General features: G+C 44.3%; 1 protein-coding gene across 6 annotated transcripts in view; it reads right to left on the reverse strand.

Moving 5' to 3' along the window:
- The window catches only part of RUNX1 (RUNX family transcription factor 1), a 260858-nt gene extending 238973 nt beyond the window's left edge, over positions 1–21885 (reverse strand). For 2 of the 6 annotated variants that reach the window (XM_063659701.1, XM_063659700.1), the window contains exons 1-2: positions 21660–21794; positions 21331–21447 (exon numbers count right to left, since the gene is read on the reverse strand). In XM_063659701.1, coding sequence (XP_063515771.1) covers positions 21331–21388 — 58 coding nt within the window. In that variant the 5' untranslated portion in view covers positions 21389–21447; positions 21660–21794. Of the gene's footprint in view, positions 1–21330; positions 21448–21570 lie in introns of all 6 variants that reach the window. The other 4 variants (XM_063659699.1, XM_063659696.1, XM_054468825.2 and 1 more) reach the window with 3 other exon arrangements.
- Positions 21886–23930: the final 2045 nt, after the last annotated feature.

Consider the following 23930-nt stretch of genomic DNA (forward strand, 5'->3'; position numbering starts at 1 on the left):
ATATAAACACACACACAAAAACCCCAGCCCAACCACAGGTTCTTTCCTATCAATGAAACATTTGCATCTTGCAGGTAGAACTACATTTTTCAGAAGTTGGATGGTTTTGTGTAATGGTACAGAATTTGGAGCCCATATTTGAATATTCTAGATCCAATGTTATCTCAGACTGGCTTTAGGATCTTGTGGCCTACATTTAAAAATGCATGTTTTTGAGTCATGTTTAATTAGTAGTAGTATCTGAGAACTGAGAGACTAGACTAAGAAATCCATGGTATATGAATAAAATCTCCAGACAGCAGCTAGAACATAGAGGTCCCTCCAGAGGCAGTGCTAGTTGTCAGCTGTAAAAATAGGTTCTGCTCAGTTTTGCTTAGGCCTGAAGTTTCCTGAAGATTTCATTTAGACTTCATCAAAACCAGTCAAAGACTTCCTGTTACAGAAAGGTTCTTAAAGTATGGCTGGGACTACAGGGCTATTAAGATGCAGATTCTTGGGCCTCTCTACCTGACTCATCATGGTTTCTCAGGGTGGGTGCCGGGAACCTGCATTTTAACAAACGCTTTGAGGATTCTTGTGTACTGCCAAGTTTAGGAGTCCCTGGTCTGCAGGTTTAAGTCCAACCTTCTCACTGCAGCATTCAAAGACCTGGCTTCAATTTTGCTGTTCACAGGCGAGCCTCAGTGACTTCTTTACTGCCCCTGAGCACTCCTGGAGCCACCTGGCTGCCTCATTCATTTCTTCTCCTTTGTTTTCCCCAGCCCTGGAATAAAATGACTTCCATCTTCCTCTCCGAACCCTCTTCAGATCATGGCTTCCCATTCAGCAAGCAGTTACTTTCCTGGTCTGCCACTGCTGTGGTATTAATGATAGGCCACTCAATTCTCATTTTGTTGACTGAATATTTCTCATGCTTAGGCTTTGCCTCCCTGACCAGACAGTAAGTTCTCTGAAGCCATTTCATGCTATATAATCTTTATGTTCAAGACTACTTTCTAACACAGTGTCATGTCCACATGGATCATTCAGTAAATTTACCGATGGCTTATCTATCACCAACATGTTTTACAGAGTGCTATTAAGCAGGGACACTCTCTATGGGTCTAGGATCAGAAGAAGCTGGGAAGGGAAATGGGGTAGTGGTGAGAGTGTCATGAGAATCTGGTTATACAGTCATCAAAGACACAGAGGAAGTGGGAAAAAGGGAGTGTAGACCCCCAGTTCATCTGTCTGCAGTGTGAATTGGAGAGGGGGTTCCTTTTTGTTTAATATAGTTAATTTTCCACTTGAAATCGAGGTCACCAAACCTATGAACCAAAGGATGGATGCTTGCCCTTCACTCTCACTGCCTAGTGATGGAGCTCTTGGTGGCCTCTCTCCACCATCTCTGCTCCACCATCTCTTCCACTCCGGCTGGCTTCCCTTCTTCCTTTCTGCCTGATGGGTTGTCAACTCAAATGCCCAACTCCAAGCTCAAGTTAAAGGAAATTTCAAGTGTATTACATATAATGAAGCAGATTGAAAGAACGGTAGTATACGAGTAAGTTAGCTTAACATGGTTTAGTGGAAAGCAGCCAATACACCTTAGTTCTGATCCTAACACAGCTAGCATCATTGGCCATGTCACCTTGGTTTTCTTCCTTAGCCTTTCTGAGCTTCAAAATTTTTGTTATCTAAACCCTGAGCCTCAGTGTTTTCATTAACAGAGCCAGCATAACAATGTTGGCTTCTAAGGCATTGGGCAGGCCAGTGGGGTAAGGATGGAAACCACCTGAGAGAGCCTGGCACACAGTTGGTGCTGGCAACCTACAGGGCCCCAGCCCTTGGCAAGGTGTCTTTCTGGAGAAATGCTTCCTAGTGTTCCTAGCCATTCCTTGCCTCCGGCACCTTCACTACCATCCCAATCACAGGCCTACTGCTCTTCCTGGTCCAGCTTGCTGGTCCTAGTGCTTAGCTTCTCTCTTAAGGAGATCTTTTGACCTCTGTAGGAATTTCTTCCCTCTTGGGCTTCTAGCGTGGTTCTACTGGTCACCCGGCACCCTCCTCACCACTTCAGTGGTGCCCCCAACTCTGCTTCTAGGACTCCGGCAAGTCCTACAACCACGATCCTGGTGATAGTATGAGGTTGGATTTGTCAACCTTTTCACAATCACATTTCTGTTCTGTGCATTGTGGGCTGTTTGGTAGCATCTTTGGCATCTGCCTACTGGATGCTAGTACAGTCCCCTCTATCCCTTGAGTTGTGACAACTAGAAATGTCTCCAGACAGTGCCAAATGACCCCCTTCCTCCTCACACTGCCTCCTTCTTCCAGGTAAAAACCACTGGTGAGGCCGGGCGCGGTGGCTCACGCCTGTAATCCCAGCACTTTGGGAGGCTGAGGCGGGTGGATCACGAGGTTAGGAGATGGAGACCATCCTGGCTAACACAGTGAAACCCTGTCTCTACTAAAAATACAAAAAATTAGCTGGGCGTGGCGGCGTGCACCTGTAATCCCAGCCACTCGGGAGGCTGAGGCAGGAGGATGGTGTGAACCCGGGAAGTGGAGCTTGCAGTGAGTCAAGATGATGCCACTGCACTCCAGCCTGGGTGACAGAGCGAGACTCTGTCTCAAAAAACAAAACAAAACAAAACAAAAACACTGGTGTAAGATATTTTAAGGTGACAAGCATGGAGAAGAAGAGAAAAGTAATGAGGAAAAACTAAACTGGCAAGATCAATAAATATGGTCTAAATAAATGAAAAAGGAGATTGACTAAATAGACCCATGGGAAATGAAACCAGGAGATAAAATGTTAAAGAAAAGTATAAAAATTGCAAAGATAAGAGGGCATTAAATCAGCTCAAAATGGATTAAAGACTTAAACCTAAAACCTGAAACTATAAAACTACTGGAAGAAAACATAGGGGAGAAGCTTCTTGCCATTGGGCTGGGCAAAGATTTTTTTGAATATGATCTCAAAGCATACGCAACAAAAGCAACAGTAGACAACTGGGATGGTTTCAAAATAAAAAGCTTATGCACATAAAAGGAGACATTCAACAGAATAAAGACACAACCTACAGAAAGGGAAAGAATACTGGCAAATCATAGCATTTGATAAGGTATTAATTTCCAAACTACATAAGGAACTCAAACAACTCAAGAAAATAAATAATATAAATAATGTGATTTAAAAACTGGGCAAAGGACCTGAAAAAAACATTTCTCAGAAGAAGGTACACACATGTCCAGTAAGTATAAAAAATACTCAACATCACTCCTCATCATGCAAATTAAAACCACAGTGAGCTATCACCTCACACCTGGTAGGAAAGCTTTTATCAAAAAGTTAAGAGATGGCCGGGCGCGGTGGCTCACGCCTGTAATCTCAGCACTTTGGGTGGCCGTGGCAGGCAGATCACCTGAGGTCAGGAGTTCGAGACTGGCCTGACCAACGTGGAGAGACCCTGTCTCTACTAAAAATACAAAATTAGCTGGGCATGGTGGCGCACACCTGTAATCCCAGCTACTTGGGAGGCTGAGGCAGGAGAATTGCTTGAACCTAGGAGGCAGAGGTTGCAGTGAGCCGAGATCGTGCCATTGTACTCCAGCCTGGGCAACAAGAGTGAAACTCTGTCTCAAAAAAAAAAAAAAAAAAAAAAATTAAAAGATAACAAGTATTGGTGAGGTTGTGGAGAAAGGGAGCTCTTGCACACTCTTGGTGGGAAGCCATTATGGAAAACTGTATGGAGGTTCCCCCCAAAATTAAAAATAGACTACCCTATGATCCAGAAATCTTATTTCTTGGTATATATCCAAAGGAAATGAAGTCAGTATGTCGAAGAGATATCTGCACTGTCATGTTCATAGTGGCACTATTCATAATAGCCAAGATAAAGAATCAGCCTAAGTGTCCATCGACAGATGAATGAATAAAGAAACTGTGATGAATATATACACAAGGGAGTACTATTCAGCCTTCAAAAAGATAGAAACCCTGTCATTTGCAGCAACATGGATGAACTTGGAGTACATTACACTAAATAAAATAAGGCAGGCATAGAAGGACAAACACTGCATCATCTTATTTATATGTGGAATCCTAAAAAGTTAAATCTAAAAAGACTGTACATTAAAAGTACCTACCATTTTTATCTGTCCGTGGAAATATTTTTTAAAAAGAAGTTATTTATTTTGGTGGAGGATCCACTAAGGAACATTCCTGAATGGAACAAAGAATGAACCTCAACACAGATGGAATCTGTCTTAGATGTGGATGTGGCTATGGGCACAGATGGGTGCTTCTAAGTGACTGGGGGCCAAGCCTGGCTGAGAAGCATTTGGGTACAGAGGGGCTTTTGGGGAATGATCAGGGGTGATCAGGAGCACCAGCTCCTACAGATTGTTTGGCAGATGCCACAAGCCTTGAAATGGAAAAGGAACACACATATGTCATATCACCTCCAACATTTCACTGAAGATTTTCCCCTAAATAGAAAGATATGGAGAAAGGGTACTGAGAACAATGGGCTGGATAAGTGGGACAATCCTTGCCCTCACTGAACTTCCTGAAGTGTCGCTGAAATAGGTGAGATTTAGAACTGAATGAAATCTACTGTGAGTTATTTACCAAATCTCTTCTGTTATCCCACTAGTTACCTTTTTTGAAGAGGAAAAATAAGAGTTGAGTTTTTCCATTAAGAACGTCTATTTAAGCTGATAAAGTGGAAAAGAGGGCATCCTTTCTCTTCTTTGATTGATGTCCTGTAAATAACCCAATGGGAAATGGACCAGACTTTATGATCAGTCCCGTGACTATGAATCCTCTTGGTCATAGACATTTGTTTTCTACACAGGTATTCAATTTAAAGCATGAGCCAATCAGCTCATGGGCAGTAAGATGTCCCTTGACTGTGGTGTTTCTCACATGCTTCTCCTTGCACACTCGTCCAGCTTCCCACAAGGGACACCTACATGACTTCCAGCCTGGCACCTCTGGACAGAACTGGAACCACCTCCATGTTGCCTGCTCCTCTCTGCTCTAATATTCCCACATACAGCTTCTTACCCTTAGCTGATTACACCAATTAAGGGGAACCAAGTTTGGGTGGAAATCCCAGTTACTTGCTTCCTGCTGTAGTTGTATGTGAGAGGAGATCAATGTAGCCTCTTCTGCTTATATCCACTGAGGTTTTTACACTTAAGCCATAAGCACAGGACTGGTGAAGCCATTGGTCCATCTATCTGTCTATCCATCCATCCATCCATCCATCCATCCATCCATCCATCCCTCTATCATTCATCCATCCATCTATGCATTCATTCAACTATCTATCCATCTACCTGCCTATCCATCCATTCATTTCCATTTATCCTTCTATCTATCCATCAATTTGTCCATCTGTCCATCTGCCGGCCCATTCATTCATTCATTCATTCATTCAACTATCTGTCCATCCATGCACTTGCCCATTCATCTATCCATCCAACATTTCTTGAGTACTCAAAATCTGCCAGCTTCTGTGTTTGGAGAGGTAAGTGACATATGAGCCATCTCTCAAATTGCTCAGAGTCTGTGAAAGAATACACTCATAAACAGAAAAGCTGGAATTAAGTTTTGGTAAGAGCTTTCACGGATACATAAACCAAATAAACCAGAGCAAGAAGAAGAATGTGATCCTTTTCATGAGCTCCCAGGGGGCATCCTAGAAGACATGGTCATCAGAGTGTCAGCCTGGAAGTATTACTGCTTCAGGGAGCAAATGCAGATGGAGTGTGTCCATCCATGTCTGTGATGGGGATGTGGGATTCCTGTTCTCTGTCCCTCTAACACCTCATGCAGACACATGTCCCAACTCTCATAACCTGTGCAATGACTTCTCTTGCTGAACAATAGCCCTGTCAGGTGCCTTTAATGACTACTACCAGAAATTTTGGGAGAAATTCAAGTTGTTCAAATAAGCATGGAGAAGTGACCTCCCAGAAAGGATTTGAAAATAACATATAGAAAAATGAAACTAAATATGCATTGGGATTTCTGAAACTTTTGACTAAATGTATTATCTATAGGTCCTTGAAATCTATCATTATCTTGTCTTTTAGGTTACTTTCCTCCTAGATTTTTAAAGTCTTCAAAGAAATACTGATGATCCCCACTAGGAAAAGAGAAGGAAAATGAGTTATTCAAAATCAGGTACTGGGAAGACTCAGAATTACAGTATTATTATTACTTCCAATAATTTTAAAAGAGTTAAGGGCTCTTTGATTACCAAATCATTATCCTACTTCCTATGTCATCTATAACTAGAGACCGAGACAACTTATTTTAAGTTTATTTCACAGGACAAGAGTACCAAAGTCACATCCTCTCTAGAAGGCCTTCTCTTGAAAAATGCACAGCTTATTCGTCAGGCACCCAGACTTCAAAACCAGACTAGGATTGAGTGCAGCCCTGCCATTTCCCAGCTGTGTGACCTTGGATGAAATACTTGGCCACTCTATAGCCTAGTCATCAATCTGTAAAATTAGGGACAGTAATTGTCTCCACTGTGTAGATAACAGAGATGGCAAGCCTTTGTTGTGCCAGCAGGCCAGAGTCACGGCTGCCTTTTCTTCTCTGCTCTTCACGTCGGGGACATAGCTGATGGTCTTAATTTCATGCCCTTGCACGCTGACCGTCAGTCTTTGTGGACATCTGTAGCCAGCATTAGTAGGCTGGGGTAGAGGTCAAATTAGGTGTGTGGGAGGCAGACATGCTAAAGAGGGTCAAACCCGCCACATCATTTCATTTCTTTGTGGGAAGCAGCAACAGTACCTTGGTTCCTAAGGTCTTTCTGGAGCTGTGGTTCTCCAGAAAACATTCCAGATTTTACCCCTCAGGGGTCATCTGGCAATGTCTGGAGATACATTTGGTTGTGGCAACATGAGGAGGGAAGGGTTGTCACTAGTGTCTAGTGGGTGTGGGCCAGGGATGCTGCTTAGCAGCCTACAGCACAGAGGGCAGTCCCCTCAACAGAGAATGATTCCGTTGCAAACGTCAACTGTGGTGAGGTCGGGAAACCCTGTCTGGTGTGAGCAGAGGGCAGATCCTCAGCCTGCATGATGCCTTTCACCTTGACCATGGGAGCTGAGTAACCCCAGCCACTAGCTCTCTCATTTTACCCGAGAGATGTACAGGAGGAAGATCTGGGTACAATGGCACATCAGCCAGGGCCAAGACCCCTACTCAGCGTGAGTCTGTTCCTGTTATACTCCCCACTCATCCCAAGCATCAGCCGTTTGCTGCCAGGAGTGAACAGATCCAGTGTACAAGGATGCATTAGTGACCATGCGCACTCACTGGGATAACGCACTTGGGGTTCACTTGTTAGATTTGGTCTGGGTAGTGTGTAAGGAAGAAAATGGGAAAGTCCAGTCAAATAGTGTCCAATTTAAAACGCAAATCAGGGTGGAAAGGAAAAGCCCATGATGATAGCGACCATGTATCGGGCAGCATATTCTATGTATTTCTGATTCAGTGCTCGCAACAGCTGCATGGGTAATCATCATCATTGTCACACTGTATAGATGAGGAAAAGGGAGGAACAGAAAGGGTGAGTAGCCTGTTCAAGGTGACTTAGTGGGAAAGGACAGAGCTGGCATTTGAACACAGGCTCTCAGAACCCACAGGCTGCACCTGTAAAACTCCCCTCCCCCCACCCCGTCACATCACAGAGAGGCCAGATGGGAGTGGGAAAGCCGAAGAGAATCTGGACTCCAACTGAGTTCTGCCTCCTACAAGCCGTGTGGCCTGGGCTGCTTTTGTAACCTGGTTTTTGCTTCATTTTATTTTTTATTTTTAGCCAGTGGGAATTAGTAGCTGTGCCTGTATCGTAAGGTTTTTGATTAAAAGAGACGATGGAGGCAGCGTGCCTGACACCATTGCAAGTGAATGTTATTTGTTCTCGTTATTCATAAGCCACAATGAAACGGCATCATCTCATAATTTTAGTGGGTCAGCCAGAATTGTTCACGACAACAGTGCGGAGGACACGGGATGGCATTCAGGGTTCCTCCCTCTCCCTCTCGTTTGATGCGGACTCCAGATTGAGAACCCATGTGGGGCACAGGTGGGGGCTGTCCAGGCTCACTGCAGGTCTCTCTCTGCTTTCTGCTCCTTCAGGTCACGTGGTTGTGATTGAAAAGAGGAATAGAGAGATGTGATGTGGCTGTTTAAAACAACTCCAACTGCTTCCGTGTAAATGACATGTTTGATCCTAAACTGAGAGGGTTAAGGGTCGGAACCCTGGGCCTCCCCAGAGGCTGCTGTGGGTCTAGGGGCCAGGACTCCTCAGGAAGAACCCAAGTTGGGTCTGAAGGTGACAGTGGAGGCCGTTATCCCCGAGGGAAGACAGAAGAGGGAGCAGGGAGCAGCTGAGCCGCCGAGCCCTGGCGTGTGTGCAGAAAGTGCTATGCCCAGAATATAATCTCTAGTTTATAGCATGAAATTTTTACTTTCCTGTTAATTGTACATTCTGTATAAGAAAAGCAGGTTCCTTTCCTAAGGAGCTTTATGATTTTATTTTATTATTATTGTTTATTGTGGAGAATAATTAGCTTGCACACCTTTTAATTTGTCCCATTAAGATGTTTGCACAGCAGCCGTGAGAGGCTGGCCAGCCCCCTGCATTTCCATTGATCAGGGCACTCACATGGCTGGCTGTGAGCAGGTTGTGGGGGGAAGAAAGTCATTTATGATTGCATCCTTCAGCATGCCGAACCCCTCCAGAAAGGGAATGAACTTTCTGTGACTCTGAAGTAGCTGGTTGTAGAATAATCAGAGGAGAAATGCCTTTTATACAATAAAGGTGAAGGGGGAAAAGAAGGGGAAAAAACCCCCCAACTTCTTGACAAAAGGAATTGTCATGATGTCAGAGGACTGGTGACATGGACTTTGTGAAATGACAAATGTCTCTGCAGAAAGGCCATTCTCAAAGGCCAATCAGTAGGCGTGTGCATCTCAACTCTTGTTATGCCACTGGCGCTTAGTGATATGAGGTCCTGTTTACATGAGTGACTGAGGCCACTGCTTGCTGTCACAGCTGAAACAACTGCTTCTGGGTACGATTTTTATTTTAGCCTCAGGAATAAGTGGATGAGAAGTGTTTGGGGCAAGCCTCATAGAAAACCCTGGCTAGGGTCAGTCAGGGTTGGGGTGGTCCACCCCTGAAGGAGGGACTCAGGTGGCAGGGCCCTGATTGCTGGGCACATCACTCTGTGGTTTTGTCTGTACATGTGTTCCACGGCCTGGACTGGGACAGGGCAAGAGATATACCTGGGACACAAGATTCAAGGTGGTGCTCTCTCAAGCCCATGTAAATGCAAGGTCAGCCTTGTACAACAATGGGAGCAAGTGTCGCCTTAAGTTTGTCATGGGAAGTGCCTCATTTATGTCACCCTGATATCACCTTCAATGGATTTTCACATTGATAAATGAAAACAACTGGTCGGTCAGGAAGAAAGCATAGCAGTGGTTTCTCCCCACCCCAGCATGTCACCATCGTCTTGGGAACAAGTTTGAGCACCCCTGGCTTAAAGGCGTGTTTCTTGTGGGCTGTGGGAACTGCCTGAACATCTCAGCTCTGATGGGAGAAACACGTGGGCAGGAGAGGTCTGGATACCAATGGTGGGGCCATAAAGCCACCAAATGCATCCAGAGTCAGAAAAGCAGTCCAGGATGGTGGCCAGTGCCCCAGCTTGGTGCCACCCCACAGCGTCACCCCCTGTCCATGGGGCCTTGGCAAGGCTTTCACTCTGTAAGGCTAAACTCCCTCATGTGCCAAACAGATGTTCTCAACACCGACCTGTCCCCTCCACAGGCAGATAGACAGTGGGCTCTGCTGCAGGAACTGCCTCTGTTTGGACCCCACCTCCACCTTTCCCAGCAGCCTAACCACAAGCAGGTCACATAACCTTGGCAGGCCATGCTTCCCCTTCATTAAGTGGGATTAATAATGAGAGCACCTACTCACAGGGTTGTGCCAAAATTTTAATACAGTAAGGCAAGAAAATGCTTGGAATGGTGCAAGTGCCTTGCGCATTGCATATGCTCAATAAATGCTAGCTGTTATTACTATCAGTTTTAATGTTCATAAACTCAGCCTTCTGCCAAAGAGCACCAAGATCACTTCTGCACTGCTACATGATGAGAGAGGCAGACACTTCTTCTTTTTTTTTTTTTTATCTTCATACATGCCCAGTTCCTGGAACAGCTTCGGGGCCACGTTCTTGAGGTTGGCGGAGATGGCTTTCCTGTCCCTAGCCTCCCTTTGGTGGCATTTTCAGAGTTACCCTGTATTTATTGACTTCCTCTATGTGTCCATTGCTTTATACATACTATCTCAAATCCTCTTGATAACCATGCAAGGTAGGGCTCATTCCCCTTGTTTACAGATGAGAAACTTGGGGCTCTGTGAGGTTCGATAAATGGCTCAAGTTCACACAGGTGGTGGATGCTGGTGACAGGGAGAAACCAACACCTCAATTCTAAAGCCCACAGGCTTCCTGCTCCCCGACCCCACCCCTGAGCTTGGGCCTATCTTCCTCCTGGCCTCCCTATCAAAGGCAACTCGTAGAAGAAGACCCTGGTGATAAAGAAAACACGATTCCTCCTGGAGCTGAGTGGAGTTTACACTTCAACATGGACTGAAGCCTCCAGGGAAAGAAATAAAGGTCTGTAGAGAGAAGCTACATCCTGGTGAGCAGAGACATGACATTTGCTGGTACCTAGGAATTTTCTGATTCAAACTGGGGTGTCCATGGAGAGGTAGGAAAAACAACTAGTGCTTTTAAAATTTCATTTTAATTTCTATTTGGAGGATGTATTATATAATGCACATACTATAATTATATCATTACAGGAGTACAGCATATAATTTAGAAGTAAATAACCATGCATAGATAGTGGGGCATGCGAAACAATATTTACTGATATGTGGCAAGATCAAGAGTCTGGAGATGGCTGATGTTCAGCATTTCAGCAGTTTCTGCTACACCTAGAGAAAGCTTCCTTGAATTCAGTACATCCTGGGGAGAAGTCCCAATGGATTCCCTAAGCATGGGAATTTTGAATGCTGGCCTCTGTCTCTCTCTCTCTCTCTCTCTCTCTCTCTCTGTGTGTGTGTGTGTGTGTGTGTATGTGAGAGAGAGAGAGAGAGAGAGAGAGACCTTTATTTCTCCTGAGAGGCCACTTCTGAGGTTTGGATCAGGAGTGATGTGAGCATATATATCCCTGATGGGAATTATAGTTTGGGTTCCAATTTTTATACAAAGATCTCCCACTTCCCAGGGCTCCTTCCAGAGCTGAAGCCTGGCAGCCTTGGCCAAGGCCATCTCTGAACCCTCTACATGGATGTGCACATTGGCTGTTGTGGTGGTTCAAATTTTGCCCTAGACCATCATCAAAACCAACCCGGTAATTGTAACATTGCCTAAGGAGCCAGGTGGGCAGGCACATGGTGGGTGCTTAACCAAGGTGGTGCTGGATTTTGGGGAAGAGAGAACATCCAAATGACAGCAGGGGCTGGTTACTCCTATGGCAACTGCATTTCTAACACAGCCTAAGGACGTTCTTAAGGACTCAGGGATTCGTATACATTGCCCTGCCTAATGAGTTCACAAGGTGAAGGGATTTAACCTGCAAAGGATTGTGGTATCTGAGCAATGCAAAGGGGAATTGAGGAGGATTAGGAGAAGTGTCTGCTAGTTATGTGGATGCTTGAATGGAATCCACCTCCTAAATTCAGTGTCTGCAAAACTGTGGGTGACAGGAGCTGAGAAGACCTGGTTTCTCGTTCAGACTCTGGCACCAACCAGCTATGGAACCCTGGGCAAGTGAACCTCTCTGGTGCCCTAAAGTAGAGAGATGTCTAAAAATCACTCCAGCCAAATATTCTGCTCTTCCTTTCTAGCAGCTTAAAAATATTTATAATTATAGTTTTTAAAAAATAGTTATATAATTTTTAGATGCCAACTGAAACTATACAGAACTATATATGTACATAACTCTCTATATAACTCTATAACACAGCACATAAAACTTACAAAGCATCATATAGAACAATGTCTCATAGTTCATATGTCTCAAGGTTCATTTATTTTTTAACCAGATTTATTCACATCTGTAATACAATTATTTCTTTGTTTTGAATACAACCTGGAGGGAAGCATATGGGAGACACAGCCTTTATTTAAAAAAATGAAGTAATGATATGGAATGATTGACAGTTGGATAGAATTTTCATTGTCAGCACTTCTAATTCTTTATATGACCCTGTACTTTTCACAGTGCTAATATTTGTTTAAGGTTGCTTAACGTTGTTCCTGTCCTCTAGAACTTTGGAAGTAAAAGCCATTCTGATCTTTAGAAACAGTAGATTCAATAATAATAAATAATAATAAACCAGGAGCCTGAGTTTCTGTTCCTACCTGTCAATGCCTAAATAATTTCATTTTCACCCATTCACCCATTCATTACATGAAAGGGGCTGGGATAAGAGAGAACACTCCTGAAGGGGAGAACTACTTTTTCTCCTCCTTTTAGTTCCTCGCCACTCTTGCATGGGTTTTATATACATATGTGGTTTCAGATTTTACGAATTCTATACTTTCAAAGTGGGTGGATGTCAAGTTCAGCTGTGACTGTTAGCGAGCTGGATGAAGCTGCCCAGATGCAGCCTGCACACGGTGTGGAATGAGGGGCTCAGCGCACAGAGTTCAAAGTGCACACAGAAGCTGTGTAAGAAAGTGCAGCAAACTGTGGTTGGTGTTAAAACTGCTCCTGGAAAAAATGGCACTCAAACCAATGTATCTTAGTTAACCTAAATTCTCTTTTGCACATTCTGGGGCAGTAATAAGAAACAAACATTGATAGCTACACATATTATAAAATTTTGCACAGAAAAAGGGAAAGTGCTTCTCTCTGGAGCAATGAGTGCCACTCTGACATTTTTTGTCTCCCTTAAAAAACTCACCTATGATGGGCAAGGTGCAGTGGCTCATACCTGTAATCCCAGCATTTTGGGAGGCTGAGGTGGGCAGATCACGAGGTCGGGAGATCAAAACCATCCTGGCCAACGTGGTAAAACCCTGTCTCTACTAAAAATACAAAAATTAGCCGGGCGTGATGGCATGCGCCTGTAATCCCAGCTACTCAGGAGGCTAAGGCAGGAGAATGGCTGAACCTGGGAGGCGGTGATTGCAGTGAGCTGAGATGGGGCCACTGCACTCCAGCCTGGTGACAGAGCGAGGCTCCATCAAAAAAAAAACAAACAAAAAACGAACAACAACAAAAACTCACCCACGATGGAATGTGAATATGGAATACCCTGTGGTGTGTTCAGAGCTCTGACTTCTGTTTGCTCTTTTTAACATAACCCCCATCTGGCAAGCTGACTGCTGCAAGATTTTCTGGGTCTTTCTTTAGGATCTACTAACAATGAAAAACATATATATGAAAACCTACACATTTTCAGAAGCACATGAGAGCTGATCAAGACCCACGTACCTCCCAAGGAGAGGAGATGACAGAGGCTGCTCTGTGGTGTTGCTCTCAGGCTATATTTGATTTATTGCTCAAATCTTATTATTTCATTCTCCATTCAAGATGAGCAAAGTTTCTTTTGAGAAGTCACAGTCTCTACGGAGGGTATTCTAATGCCCAGGAGTAAAAGTTGGATGTTGGCAAAGAAAGCAAAGTAGAATCTTTGCAAAATGTTGGAGCTGCATAGTTCTCTCTCCCAATGGACATGTTTCAAGACTGAATACGTTGAGTATTTGATTTAGAATCAATTTAACATGAACTTCGCATTTACGCAAAGCGGCATCAGTCTTGAAATCAGCAGAGCGATTGAGCAAGCCCAACTAGCAAACTGAGATTTCTATTTGTGATGACCTTTCCCATTTGAGGCCCCAAAAATGTCTTGGGGAGCTCACTGTTTAAAAAGAAGTCCATCAAAAAACAGACACATATGGACCATGGCATGGGAGGGCAGTGCTGCATACAAAATCAACAATTCTCTAAATGAACACCGATCTCGCAGAAAAACAAAATGAAAGCAAAACAAAAAGAAATTTCTAATTTCAAGAGAAAAATGAATAACGACTTTCTTTTCATTCATCCTTTCTTTCTTCTTCTTTTTCTTTCTTTCTTTTTTTTTAATGAAGCAATGACTTTCTCAGGGAGAAAGATTTGCATCCATGCTGAGGAAATAGACAGGGCCAGTAATTACACAGCAACAATCATCTGTAACTTGAAGAAATTCAATGTATGAATAAGTGTTTAAAGCCTAGATAGAGGGCAATTATCTGGTTATCTGTTTTTCATATTTCTATCAGAGATAAAAACATCTTTAGGGAAATTTATGAAGGGCCATTTGAAAGAAGGTTTCCCTCTTTTGTAGAAAAGAATTCTCTTAAAAATTAAAACAAATTTGGGAGGCTGGGTGATTTTTGGGAGTTTAAAAGAGTGAGGAAGATGCGGGGTGGGAAGCAACTATTTCCAGCTGCGAGAAATCGATCAACCTCACAGCAAGGTGTGGTGGCTCTGATGCAAGCAACATTCCCATATATACAGGGCTGTCTGGTTTTCTATTGCTCATTCTAACATGAGGAGATGCTCAAGTGTGATTTGGGGCTTTGACACTGAAAATAGGTGTGAACTTGGATCCATTTAACCAGCCCCTTCCCCACCTCATCCCTTCTCCTGTCCAGTTTGCTTTCAATGGGTCAAGAATAAATATTCACCCTTGGCATCCATCTGCAACTTCCAAGAGGGAATGAAGGAAGAACATAACATTTCTCTGCATTTGTTTCCAAAGCCCAGCTGGCACAGAAAACAAATGATACAAGATATGGCTGGGAAAGCACAGCCTGTCTTTGTCACCAGGTCTGGCAGATGTGGCTCTGGGCTCACGAAACATCTGCTGCCAGCTACCTTCCTCTCTGCTTCCCTCCACTCTCCAGGCTGGAAAGTGACAACTCCATTGTCCTCGGTTCCCTCCAGCCGGAGGCCTGTGACCTAGTTGTGGCCTAAGCAATATGTCAGCAAAAGTTTGCAGAGAAGGGCTTCCCTTCCTGAATAAAAATACCAGGACCCAGAAGAAGGGGTCGAGGCCTCCCATGTCTTTTCTGCCTGGACAGATCAGAGGTGCAGGTCATCTCTCCCTGGCCTCAGGATGGTGGGACCAAAACATAGGAGTGTCCTGCACCCCACCATATCAGCCTGGACTGCTCACTCTGGAACTCCTGTGCACCGCACAGACCAGTGCCCGTCTGCTCAAGCCACTGTGGTCAGCTTTTCTCTACGTGCAGCCAAACACAATTTTCATGGGTAAACCTGAGCAAGGGCTTTACTTTTTCTGTCATTGCAATAAAATACATAATTTCTGTCATGTTTCGGATTTAGTGTTTATTACTCCACCTTGGCTCCTTTCTGGCATCATTACTCAGTGTTATTGCAAGATGAGGGAGGGAGAGAAAGAGATTCAGGGAGCCAAGAGAGTATAAGACGTGTCTCCCCAACAAAGAGTGAAGCCTGCGCAAGTGAGAGCAGCGTATCTGAGCTTATCCTCCCAGCATGTTGAAGGTGACAGGAGGTTTTGAGCCCTGTTTTGTGTTCAGGAGCCAGCCTGTGTTCTCGTAAAGTACTCCCTGATTGTGTTCATGGTCAGCAAAGATCTCAAAGGAAATGCTCCCTTTTTACCACTCCAGGACATCCTAGTTATTATATTTTATGAGGGGGAAGAGGTCAAGAAAGACATACCTCTCTGGCTTGGCTGGAGGCTCAGCAAAAAGGCTAAAGAAGGGGACTGGTGGCATCTGACAGGGAGGAGCAGGGGAGGCCGAGAAACAAGAGTTGCAGGAAAAGTGCTTTGAACATTTTAATATCTGTTCAGGCACCAGTGTAGCTTCTGAAGATTTCTTGAAAAATGGGAGTTGGAGAAAGCAATTGCGAAAATGAGGGAAAATATCTTGCATTTGTGAAATGATGGGAGAACTATTTTCTAAACAGAAAATAAAATATTTTTAAGTGGCTTTGTGTTGTTAAGCTAAGAAGATTTGTGATGTGTTTTATGGTACCCCTTTCTGATGCATGTAAAGACTTCCAACAGGAACTTGGTAATTTAGATGCAAGCTTGTCTAGAATATTATTAGCCCATTTTGCAGAACTCAAATGAGACACAAAGACATCTATTGACTCATCTAGGTCACTAGGAAGTTACCTGAGAAACTGAAAATTTGCTTGAGTTTCCTGTGTGGGCCTCCTCTGCTGCCTCCAACAAGACAAGCCATCAAGGCTACCTTCATGTCTGGGCTTTGACAAAGTACATGATTACAAATGTTCCCAAGGAGCAGGGAAAATGGGAGTCTCTCAGAGGCCCAGAGAACCTGTTCAAAGTTATACAGGCAAAATGGCCTTTTCCTTAAGAAGAGCCTTGGAGAAAATAAAGCTACACCAGCAGTCTCAATGAAGAGAGACATCTCTGTTGTCCTTGTGTGTTCAGATCAAAGACTTAGCATGACATCGTGCCCCAACTAGCCTCCATATTTAAAATCAAAACTTGTTAAGTTGAATTTCATAAAGGGCTCTCGTTCTTTTTCCACAAGGGAAGGAAGCCTGACCTGCTGTTGAAAAGCCCTTAGGGTGGACTGAGTTACCCACTGCTGTCCATGCCCATGTGGGATCCTGCAGCTCTAACTTTGCCCAGGCCATACTCTCGGCCTAGACCACTCTTCTTTCTTTTCTTTGTTCCCACCTTCCCCTCCCCCAACTCCTGTGTCCCTCTCTCCAGGGAGCCTCCCGTAATGTCCTCCAGGGCATTGTGACCTCTCCCTCCCTAGAGCAGACAGCGGTTGACTGGCTGCCTTCTTAGATAACCGAATATTGAGAGCCACCATTCAGATTTATTGCTTACTTTATATGGCTGGGCAAAGCACCTTACACAGATTAATTCGGTCCACACAGCTACCTTAATAACAGGTACTATTGTGATCCTTACTGTGCAGATGAGGAAACTAAGGCTCAAGAGAGAAGCTCTATATGCTATTTGATGAAAGCCAGAAAAAAGAAAAGAAAGAAAAGGCCATCACTGTGTCATCTGAGCACATTCCCTGCACAGACCTCCTGACATTGCTTTCTCTGATAGCAGGTGCTCTTATGCCTCCAGACTCTTCTCTCTAGGCCTTGGGCTCCTTATTAAAGTCTGTGTGTGCACAGCAGCCGTGCAGCCCTCCTCTGTCCCAGCATCTCACCAGGCTTGATTTCTCAGTAAAGGGCTACATATTTTCTGAGCACATCTTTCGGATCTATTTTGAGAGAATGTAGGAACGTCTCAGCTACTCATTTGCTTTCAAAAGCTCAGAAAGGCTTCTTGCCATTCAGAATCGGGTCAGCTGCTGTTTCCAAAGGTGCTTCTGCTACTGGTTGCTCCATGCCCCTGTACTCGGTGTGTGAGCAGCTGTGGGGCCTCCTACAGCCCCCTAAACCCCACTAGTAAAGTCAGTCTGAAGTACAAAGTCAATCCTCCCCAAGAAAGCAGAGCCAAGAGGCGGTTTCTTTGGGGTGGCCGCCATTTGCTCTTTTAACACTTCAACATTTCAAAATTACTTGTCATTTTCTACAGTTTCTTAGCGTGCAAAAAGTCTAAATGGCAAAGGCATGATTGTGAGTTTAGATAGTTTTATCACACCTTTTTTTTTTATAGTTTCAAAATGTGTGGGAAGTTTCAGATGTGAAACTCCATCTCACAAAGGAGGAACTACAGTCTGATTCTTTAACATCCAGGAGAGCAGCCAGGATGCCCCATCCCACAGTTTCCTTGTGGGCCAGGGTGAGTCAGATTTGCTAAGACCCACTGTTAGGGACTGCACTGTGTCTCCCTGGAATTAATATATTGAAGTCCTAACCCCAAGGTGCTCATAATTTGACTCTATTTGGACATAGGGTTTTAAAATGACGTCATTAGGCTAGCCCCAATACAATGCAATTGGTATCCTTATAAGAAGAGATTAGGATACAGACACACACAGAGGGATAACCATGTGATGAAACAGGGAGAAGGCAGCTGTCTGCAAAACCAAGGAGAGAGGCCTCACCAGAAACCAGCCTTGCCGACACCTTGATCTCACACCCCCAGTCTCCCTCCAGAACTGTGCAAAAATAAATTTCTGTGGCTTAAGCCTGAAGTCTTAAGATCTTAAGATCTTAAGTGTTCAGTCAAGCCAGAAGAAGTGTCTTAATAAATATTCTTCTGAAAAGAGCGGCAAGCTGATGCTTAGAGAAGAACATACTTTATACATGCAGCTTTGTACTCGGCAATTCCCTTTGAAAGACTGCTTCAGTGGGGTAAACTTGAACCGCTGAGAAGACAAGCAGGGAGTCGGTCTCACTGAGATTTTTACCTGTGGTTCTAGGAACGCAGAGGCATGTGAGTGTTCAGGCTTTGCATAGACCACTAAGCCACTTCTAAGAACAAGGCTACCTGAGCCATTTTGCAAAAATATGTACACGCCGAGGCTTTTCCTCTCCACACCTATCTCAACTCTTTCTGCCGACACACTGCACTTTTCAAGGGAACCCAAGTTTGGGTTCAGCAAGAATTTTACATTGCACACCATGTGTGATAATTCCAGGGAATTTCAATCGCATCTTGTCTTCTTTCCTAAGCAAATTCGGTGGGAACCTGGTGTGGTGTGATAGAAAAAGCCCCGAGTTCTCTGTGGTAGACCACATCAATTTCATGTGCCAGTCTCTCAGACTCCGGCTTGCCTCTCTCAAGGAAGGGAACAATGGTTTGCTTGGCTTCACTCCTCTCTTTCCCCCCAATTTCCACATGGGTATCTGGCTAAAAATGAGTTACAGGTTTCCTTCTGTGAGAATTGCATGGACTGATAAAGTAGCATCCCAGGAAGAAAACAAAGATGCTGTCTTCCCTTTCGGCTCACAGTTGCCGTTGGGGAGGGAACACACGCTGTAAATTATAGGCAGCCAGAAGTGACCGCATTGACCACTACGAGTGGCCCAGCTATGGCAACAGGCTGAGAACTCTGGGGGAGAGCCATTTGTTGGCAGGGATGGTGATTCTTCTAGCATCAAGCTCTAAGAAGATGACCAAATGGTATCAAAAGAAATGATATTTTGCCACCTCTCCCGCTTGGGTGAATGATGTGGACAGTTAACCTGGACAATTTAAACCTTTATGTTGATGGATCACTTGGATGAAATTAACCAGGAAATTGCCAAGATTTCACTTAGCCCTCTGACATCAAATCTCAATATTATATTACCAAATTAGAGATTCTAAAGAACCCTGAGTTCCTTTCACTGAAAGGAAGGAGTGGAAAAACCTTTCCAGATGATCCCTTTTGAGTCTTGGTGCGAGCTCAGGCCCTCCCTACACTGCCTCCGTGAAAGCTAACCGACCCTTTTTCCTAACCTAGGGCAGGTCAGCTGAGTGTCCATCGGGCACAGGAGCCCTGGGCTTGTCCGGGAGATAGCCAGACTCCTGCTATTTCCTGATGTCTGCACAGCTCAGCGTGTCCCTCACCATCTTCGCTGTTGGCCAGTAAGGAGAGCCCCAGGGGCCAGCACTGCACACTGAAGTCCAACCTATTGCTCAATGGAATGCTTAAAAATTTCCTGAATCTGCCTTCCTGAGTTGATAAAATAGGAAACAATACACGTTCTGAGGGGGTATTGAAAGCAGAGTAAAGCCAGGAAGATCTTTTTTTTTTCTGTTATTCTACAAATATTGCTTCCTCTGCTTGTTAGCAGCCCAGAGGAAATGCAGCCAGGGAGTCGTTTGCAGCTTTTCACCAGTGGCCGGTGTCTGTGTTACCAACCGAACGACGCTGCAAGACTAGTGACTAATGCACGTCTGCATGATTCAACTTCACTAAAATTCCCTCTGCTGCCAGTAAAGAAGCACTTGAAAACTCTTTAATTTGAAACTTGAGCTTGGTTAATGACTTGCTTTCTTCTCTTTCTCTTTAACTTCTCTCTTGCCATCTCCAACACACACACACACACACACACACACACACACACTCTCTCTCTCTCTCTCTCTCTCATCAAGTTTTTTAATTTCAGGGACCCGGAAACATACAGCCCTGTGCATTCACAATAGCATTTGCTGTGATAAAGTGGCCGGCAAGCCCTCTGCATTCCCCTGCTCACTTAACTGTATGAATAAATAATGAGTCACAGATACTATTTGGGTGCTCAAGAGAGTTTGTAGCCAGAAAATTAATTATTCTCCCATCCCAGCCCACTCCATCTCAGCTTTGCCAAACCATCAAGATACACTTTGCAGGCACTGGTCAGAGTGCGTGCCCTGACACACACGGCAATGCCTTTGTGAAATTTTACGTTATTATTTTTGTTTGTTTAAGCACAGCCCTCTTTTACCACGAAGGATACACAAAACGCACATGCACACACATACTCACACACTCACAGCTCAACCACAGCTTTGTCCATTTCAAGAGGCTGGTTTCAAAAATGGAGACAGGTTTTCCACCCTGGCTGTTGCTATTCATAAGCCTGTAATCTAACGACTTAAGCTGCGAGAATGCTTAACTCAGGAAACTTCTCTATTGCCCTTTTCCAGAGAGACCTTGGTATGCCACAATTTGCTTCCTTTCTCTCTTGAAAGACGCTGGTTGTCTCTTTGCATTGAGGCTACAAGGAAAAACACAGCACAGCCCCATGCTGATGATTTTAACCTAACTAAGTCTGTCAGTCTCCTGTACTCTCTGCCTTATAGAGACAGCTGCCTTGCCACTTTGGCCCTGAAGTCCCCAGGCTGGTGCAAGGCTATCTGAGAGCCTCCGCCTCCTGCCCCACACTGGCACCAGCCCTCCTGGCTGGCTCTGTGCATGTGCCTGCTAAGCCCCAGGGCAGGCTGCATTCTGGGCCACACAGCATGCCGAGTTAAGGATAACTCAGACACAGGCATTCCGGGCAAGGGACAGCAAAATAAAATCCAGGGAGCTTCGTGCAACCTTCGTAATCTCTAAACCTTTAAACAAGACCAGCACAACTTACTCGCACTTGACAAAGTTCTCACGCACCGACTGAACACTCCAACAGCATAACTAAGTATTTATTAAAACATTTCTGAAGAGCTTCCATCTGATGAGTAAGTAATCCAATAGACTTGTAATCATATGCCTCAGTTTGAATTCCTCCCACAAACAACACAGGGAACCGGCAGGCACCGAGGCATCTCTGCACCGAGGTGAAACAAGCTGCCATTTCATTACAGGCAAAGCTGAGCAAAAGTAGATATTACAAGACCAGCATGTACTCACCTCTCATGAAGCACTGTGGGTACGAAGGAAATGACTCAAATATGCTGTCTGAAGCCATCGCTTCCTCCTGAAAATGCACCCTCTTCTGAAGGCGGGGGACTCAATGATTTCTTTTACCTTCGGAGCGAAAACCAAGACAGGTCACTGTTTCAGCCTCACCCCTCTAGCCATACATCTCTCTTTCTTTTCCCCCCTGCTGGATACCTCTGGGACTCCCCAAGCCCTATGAAAAAAATGCACCTTTGTAAAAACAAATATTCAAATTGTTAAAGATTAAAAAAAAAAAAAAAAAGCCAGCGCCGCCTTGGCTGTGGGTTGGTGATGCTCACCACGCTGCGAAACCCTGTGGTTTGCATTCAGTGTGATTCGTCCTGCCTGCTGACCACTATGCTGGGTTCAGACTTCTGACACTGCCAGGCTACCCAACTTGTGGTTCTGTGGTTGTTTATGAGGCCCAAAGAAGTTTTCACACAACCCAAATTACAAATTTAACTGTTCCCCTTTCCACAGCCCATCTCAATTGGTTCTTGCCGATCATGTGACTTAAGTGATGTCAATTTTTTTTTTCTTTTCTGAGCAATGCCCTTCCTTCCCTCCATCTGCCCTCCCCCAGGCTGTGCAAGCAAATAGCCGAGTAGACTTTGCAAGAGGGGGGGATGTAGAAAAAAGTGACTCAGTCACTTATTATATCTCAATGGTCTTTGCTGATTTAGTACAACTCGGCTCCTGTTGTTATTTGTGGTTTTTGGAACTACTGATTATTTTGATAAAGATTTCATTGCTGCTTATTCAATAGTAATTCAACACTGGCATCAAGCCGCTGCTCCGACAGGATGTGGATCCCATCATTTAAAATGCTAGGCATCAGCTCCGGGAGAGTTAAGTCCTTGGTAAAGTCTATCATGGCATAAGTGAAACTATAAAAGGGAAAAATAAATAAAAAGAAATGTTTTGGTGAGAGTCTGACCCCTACAACGGGCTGGCAACTCACAGGTATTTTAAAGCCTGGGAAAGGGAAAGAATTTCACTTTTGAAATAAAAAGACTATTTTAATGAAACCAAAATTATGTGGTTTTATTCCCCCTAAATGGACAACTTTAGTATGAATCTCTTTCAGTACAGAGAGAAAATCATAGTAGTCTTAACACACACACACACACACACACACACACACACAAATTAGGAAGCTAAAGGAAAACAAAGCAGAGAGAATTTCTGTATTTGGGACAAAGCAGTGGTTACTCTGCAGATGTTTATTTGTGTTGTCACTTGGGAAGGCTCCTTATATTGCCTTTCTCTAGTTCAATTCAAATCAATAGGCTAATTTACACCTGTAGGTAAAACTACACTTTGAGCACATGAGGATGTCACAATAGACGGGGAACCAGGAGGAGACACTTCTCCTGGGGCTGACTAATGCATATTATATAGCGCGTCCTCTACCTTAGAAAGACATGCCTGTTTGAAGATTCTAAAAATAGGATAATTTTGTAAGTGGGCAAACCACTGTGATCACACATATTTCATTTTCCGGCCCCACTGGCTTTACCTGCTGACAAATAAACCGTCATTTTGTTTTGTAGTTCCAAGATGAAGAAAGGCTTATTTTCCTAATTTACTACCTTATTCATTTTGCTCTGCTCTGCCTACATCCGCCATAGCACTCTGTGCATGCGAAATTTCGACACATAGGGTCAAGAGAACCTGTGTGATGATGGGTTGTAAATGCCAGTCCTGGATTCTAAGCTGCAGTAGCCAGCACAGGCCCTTTAGAAAGGCTGAACTCCCACAACACTTAATTTCACACACACAAAGACCCACAACAATAGTAGCTTCCATGGCACAAGTCTTTCAAAAGGAACAGACCCAATTTTTACTTACTCCTGTTTTGACTAAAGCAGGAATTGAAACTCAACAGACCGCTTTCTCTTACACTTGTGAGAAGTTAGCTGGCCACATGTTGACACTTTGCTAACATCTAAAAAAGAATAATAATGCTACATCTCTTTTATGAGGCTCGTGAATCTTTAAATGTGATGCGTGTTTCATATTCTCAGTGCAAATCCCCTGTGAACACAATGAACATAATGGGCCTGTGTTCTTACCCTCCCTAATAAAGTCAAGCCTGAGTTGAACCCCAAACCAGGTTCATTTTTCTCTCCCACACTTAATATTCCCTGGAAGGGCCCTAAGAGCTGAGGGCTATAATGTGCAGCTGCCACTGCAGAGTCGACTCACACTTAATAATGACTTAGCAATTCAGGGGGCCATACAGAATATCCCTGGGAGATTTAATTTTAGAAACTCCCCAGATGCTTTTAGCCTTAGGTGTCCAGATGCTTAGGAGGAGGGTTTGAATGTGGCAGTGAACGGCCTGAATTCTCAACTTTTCTCTTTGGGCCTAGCTCTAGCCAGTTATCTATTTCTTCCAGTGGGGTCTTTGTAGGACAGGTTAGAGTGTAAAGACACTCTGAGGCTGGGGCTCGTTGAAGCCTCACTATACGCTGTCATCTTCGGGACTGAGGTTTCAACGGGGCACCAGGGGGCAGAATACAAAGGCCTGCACACTGGCTCTGCATGGCCTTCCTGGGCGGGGTTAA

Source organism: Pongo pygmaeus, chromosome 22 (assembly GCF_028885625.2).
Source record: "Pongo pygmaeus isolate AG05252 chromosome 22, NHGRI_mPonPyg2-v2.0_pri, whole genome shotgun sequence".
In the NCBI taxonomy this organism is placed as follows: domain Eukaryota; kingdom Metazoa; phylum Chordata; class Mammalia; order Primates; family Hominidae; genus Pongo; species Pongo pygmaeus.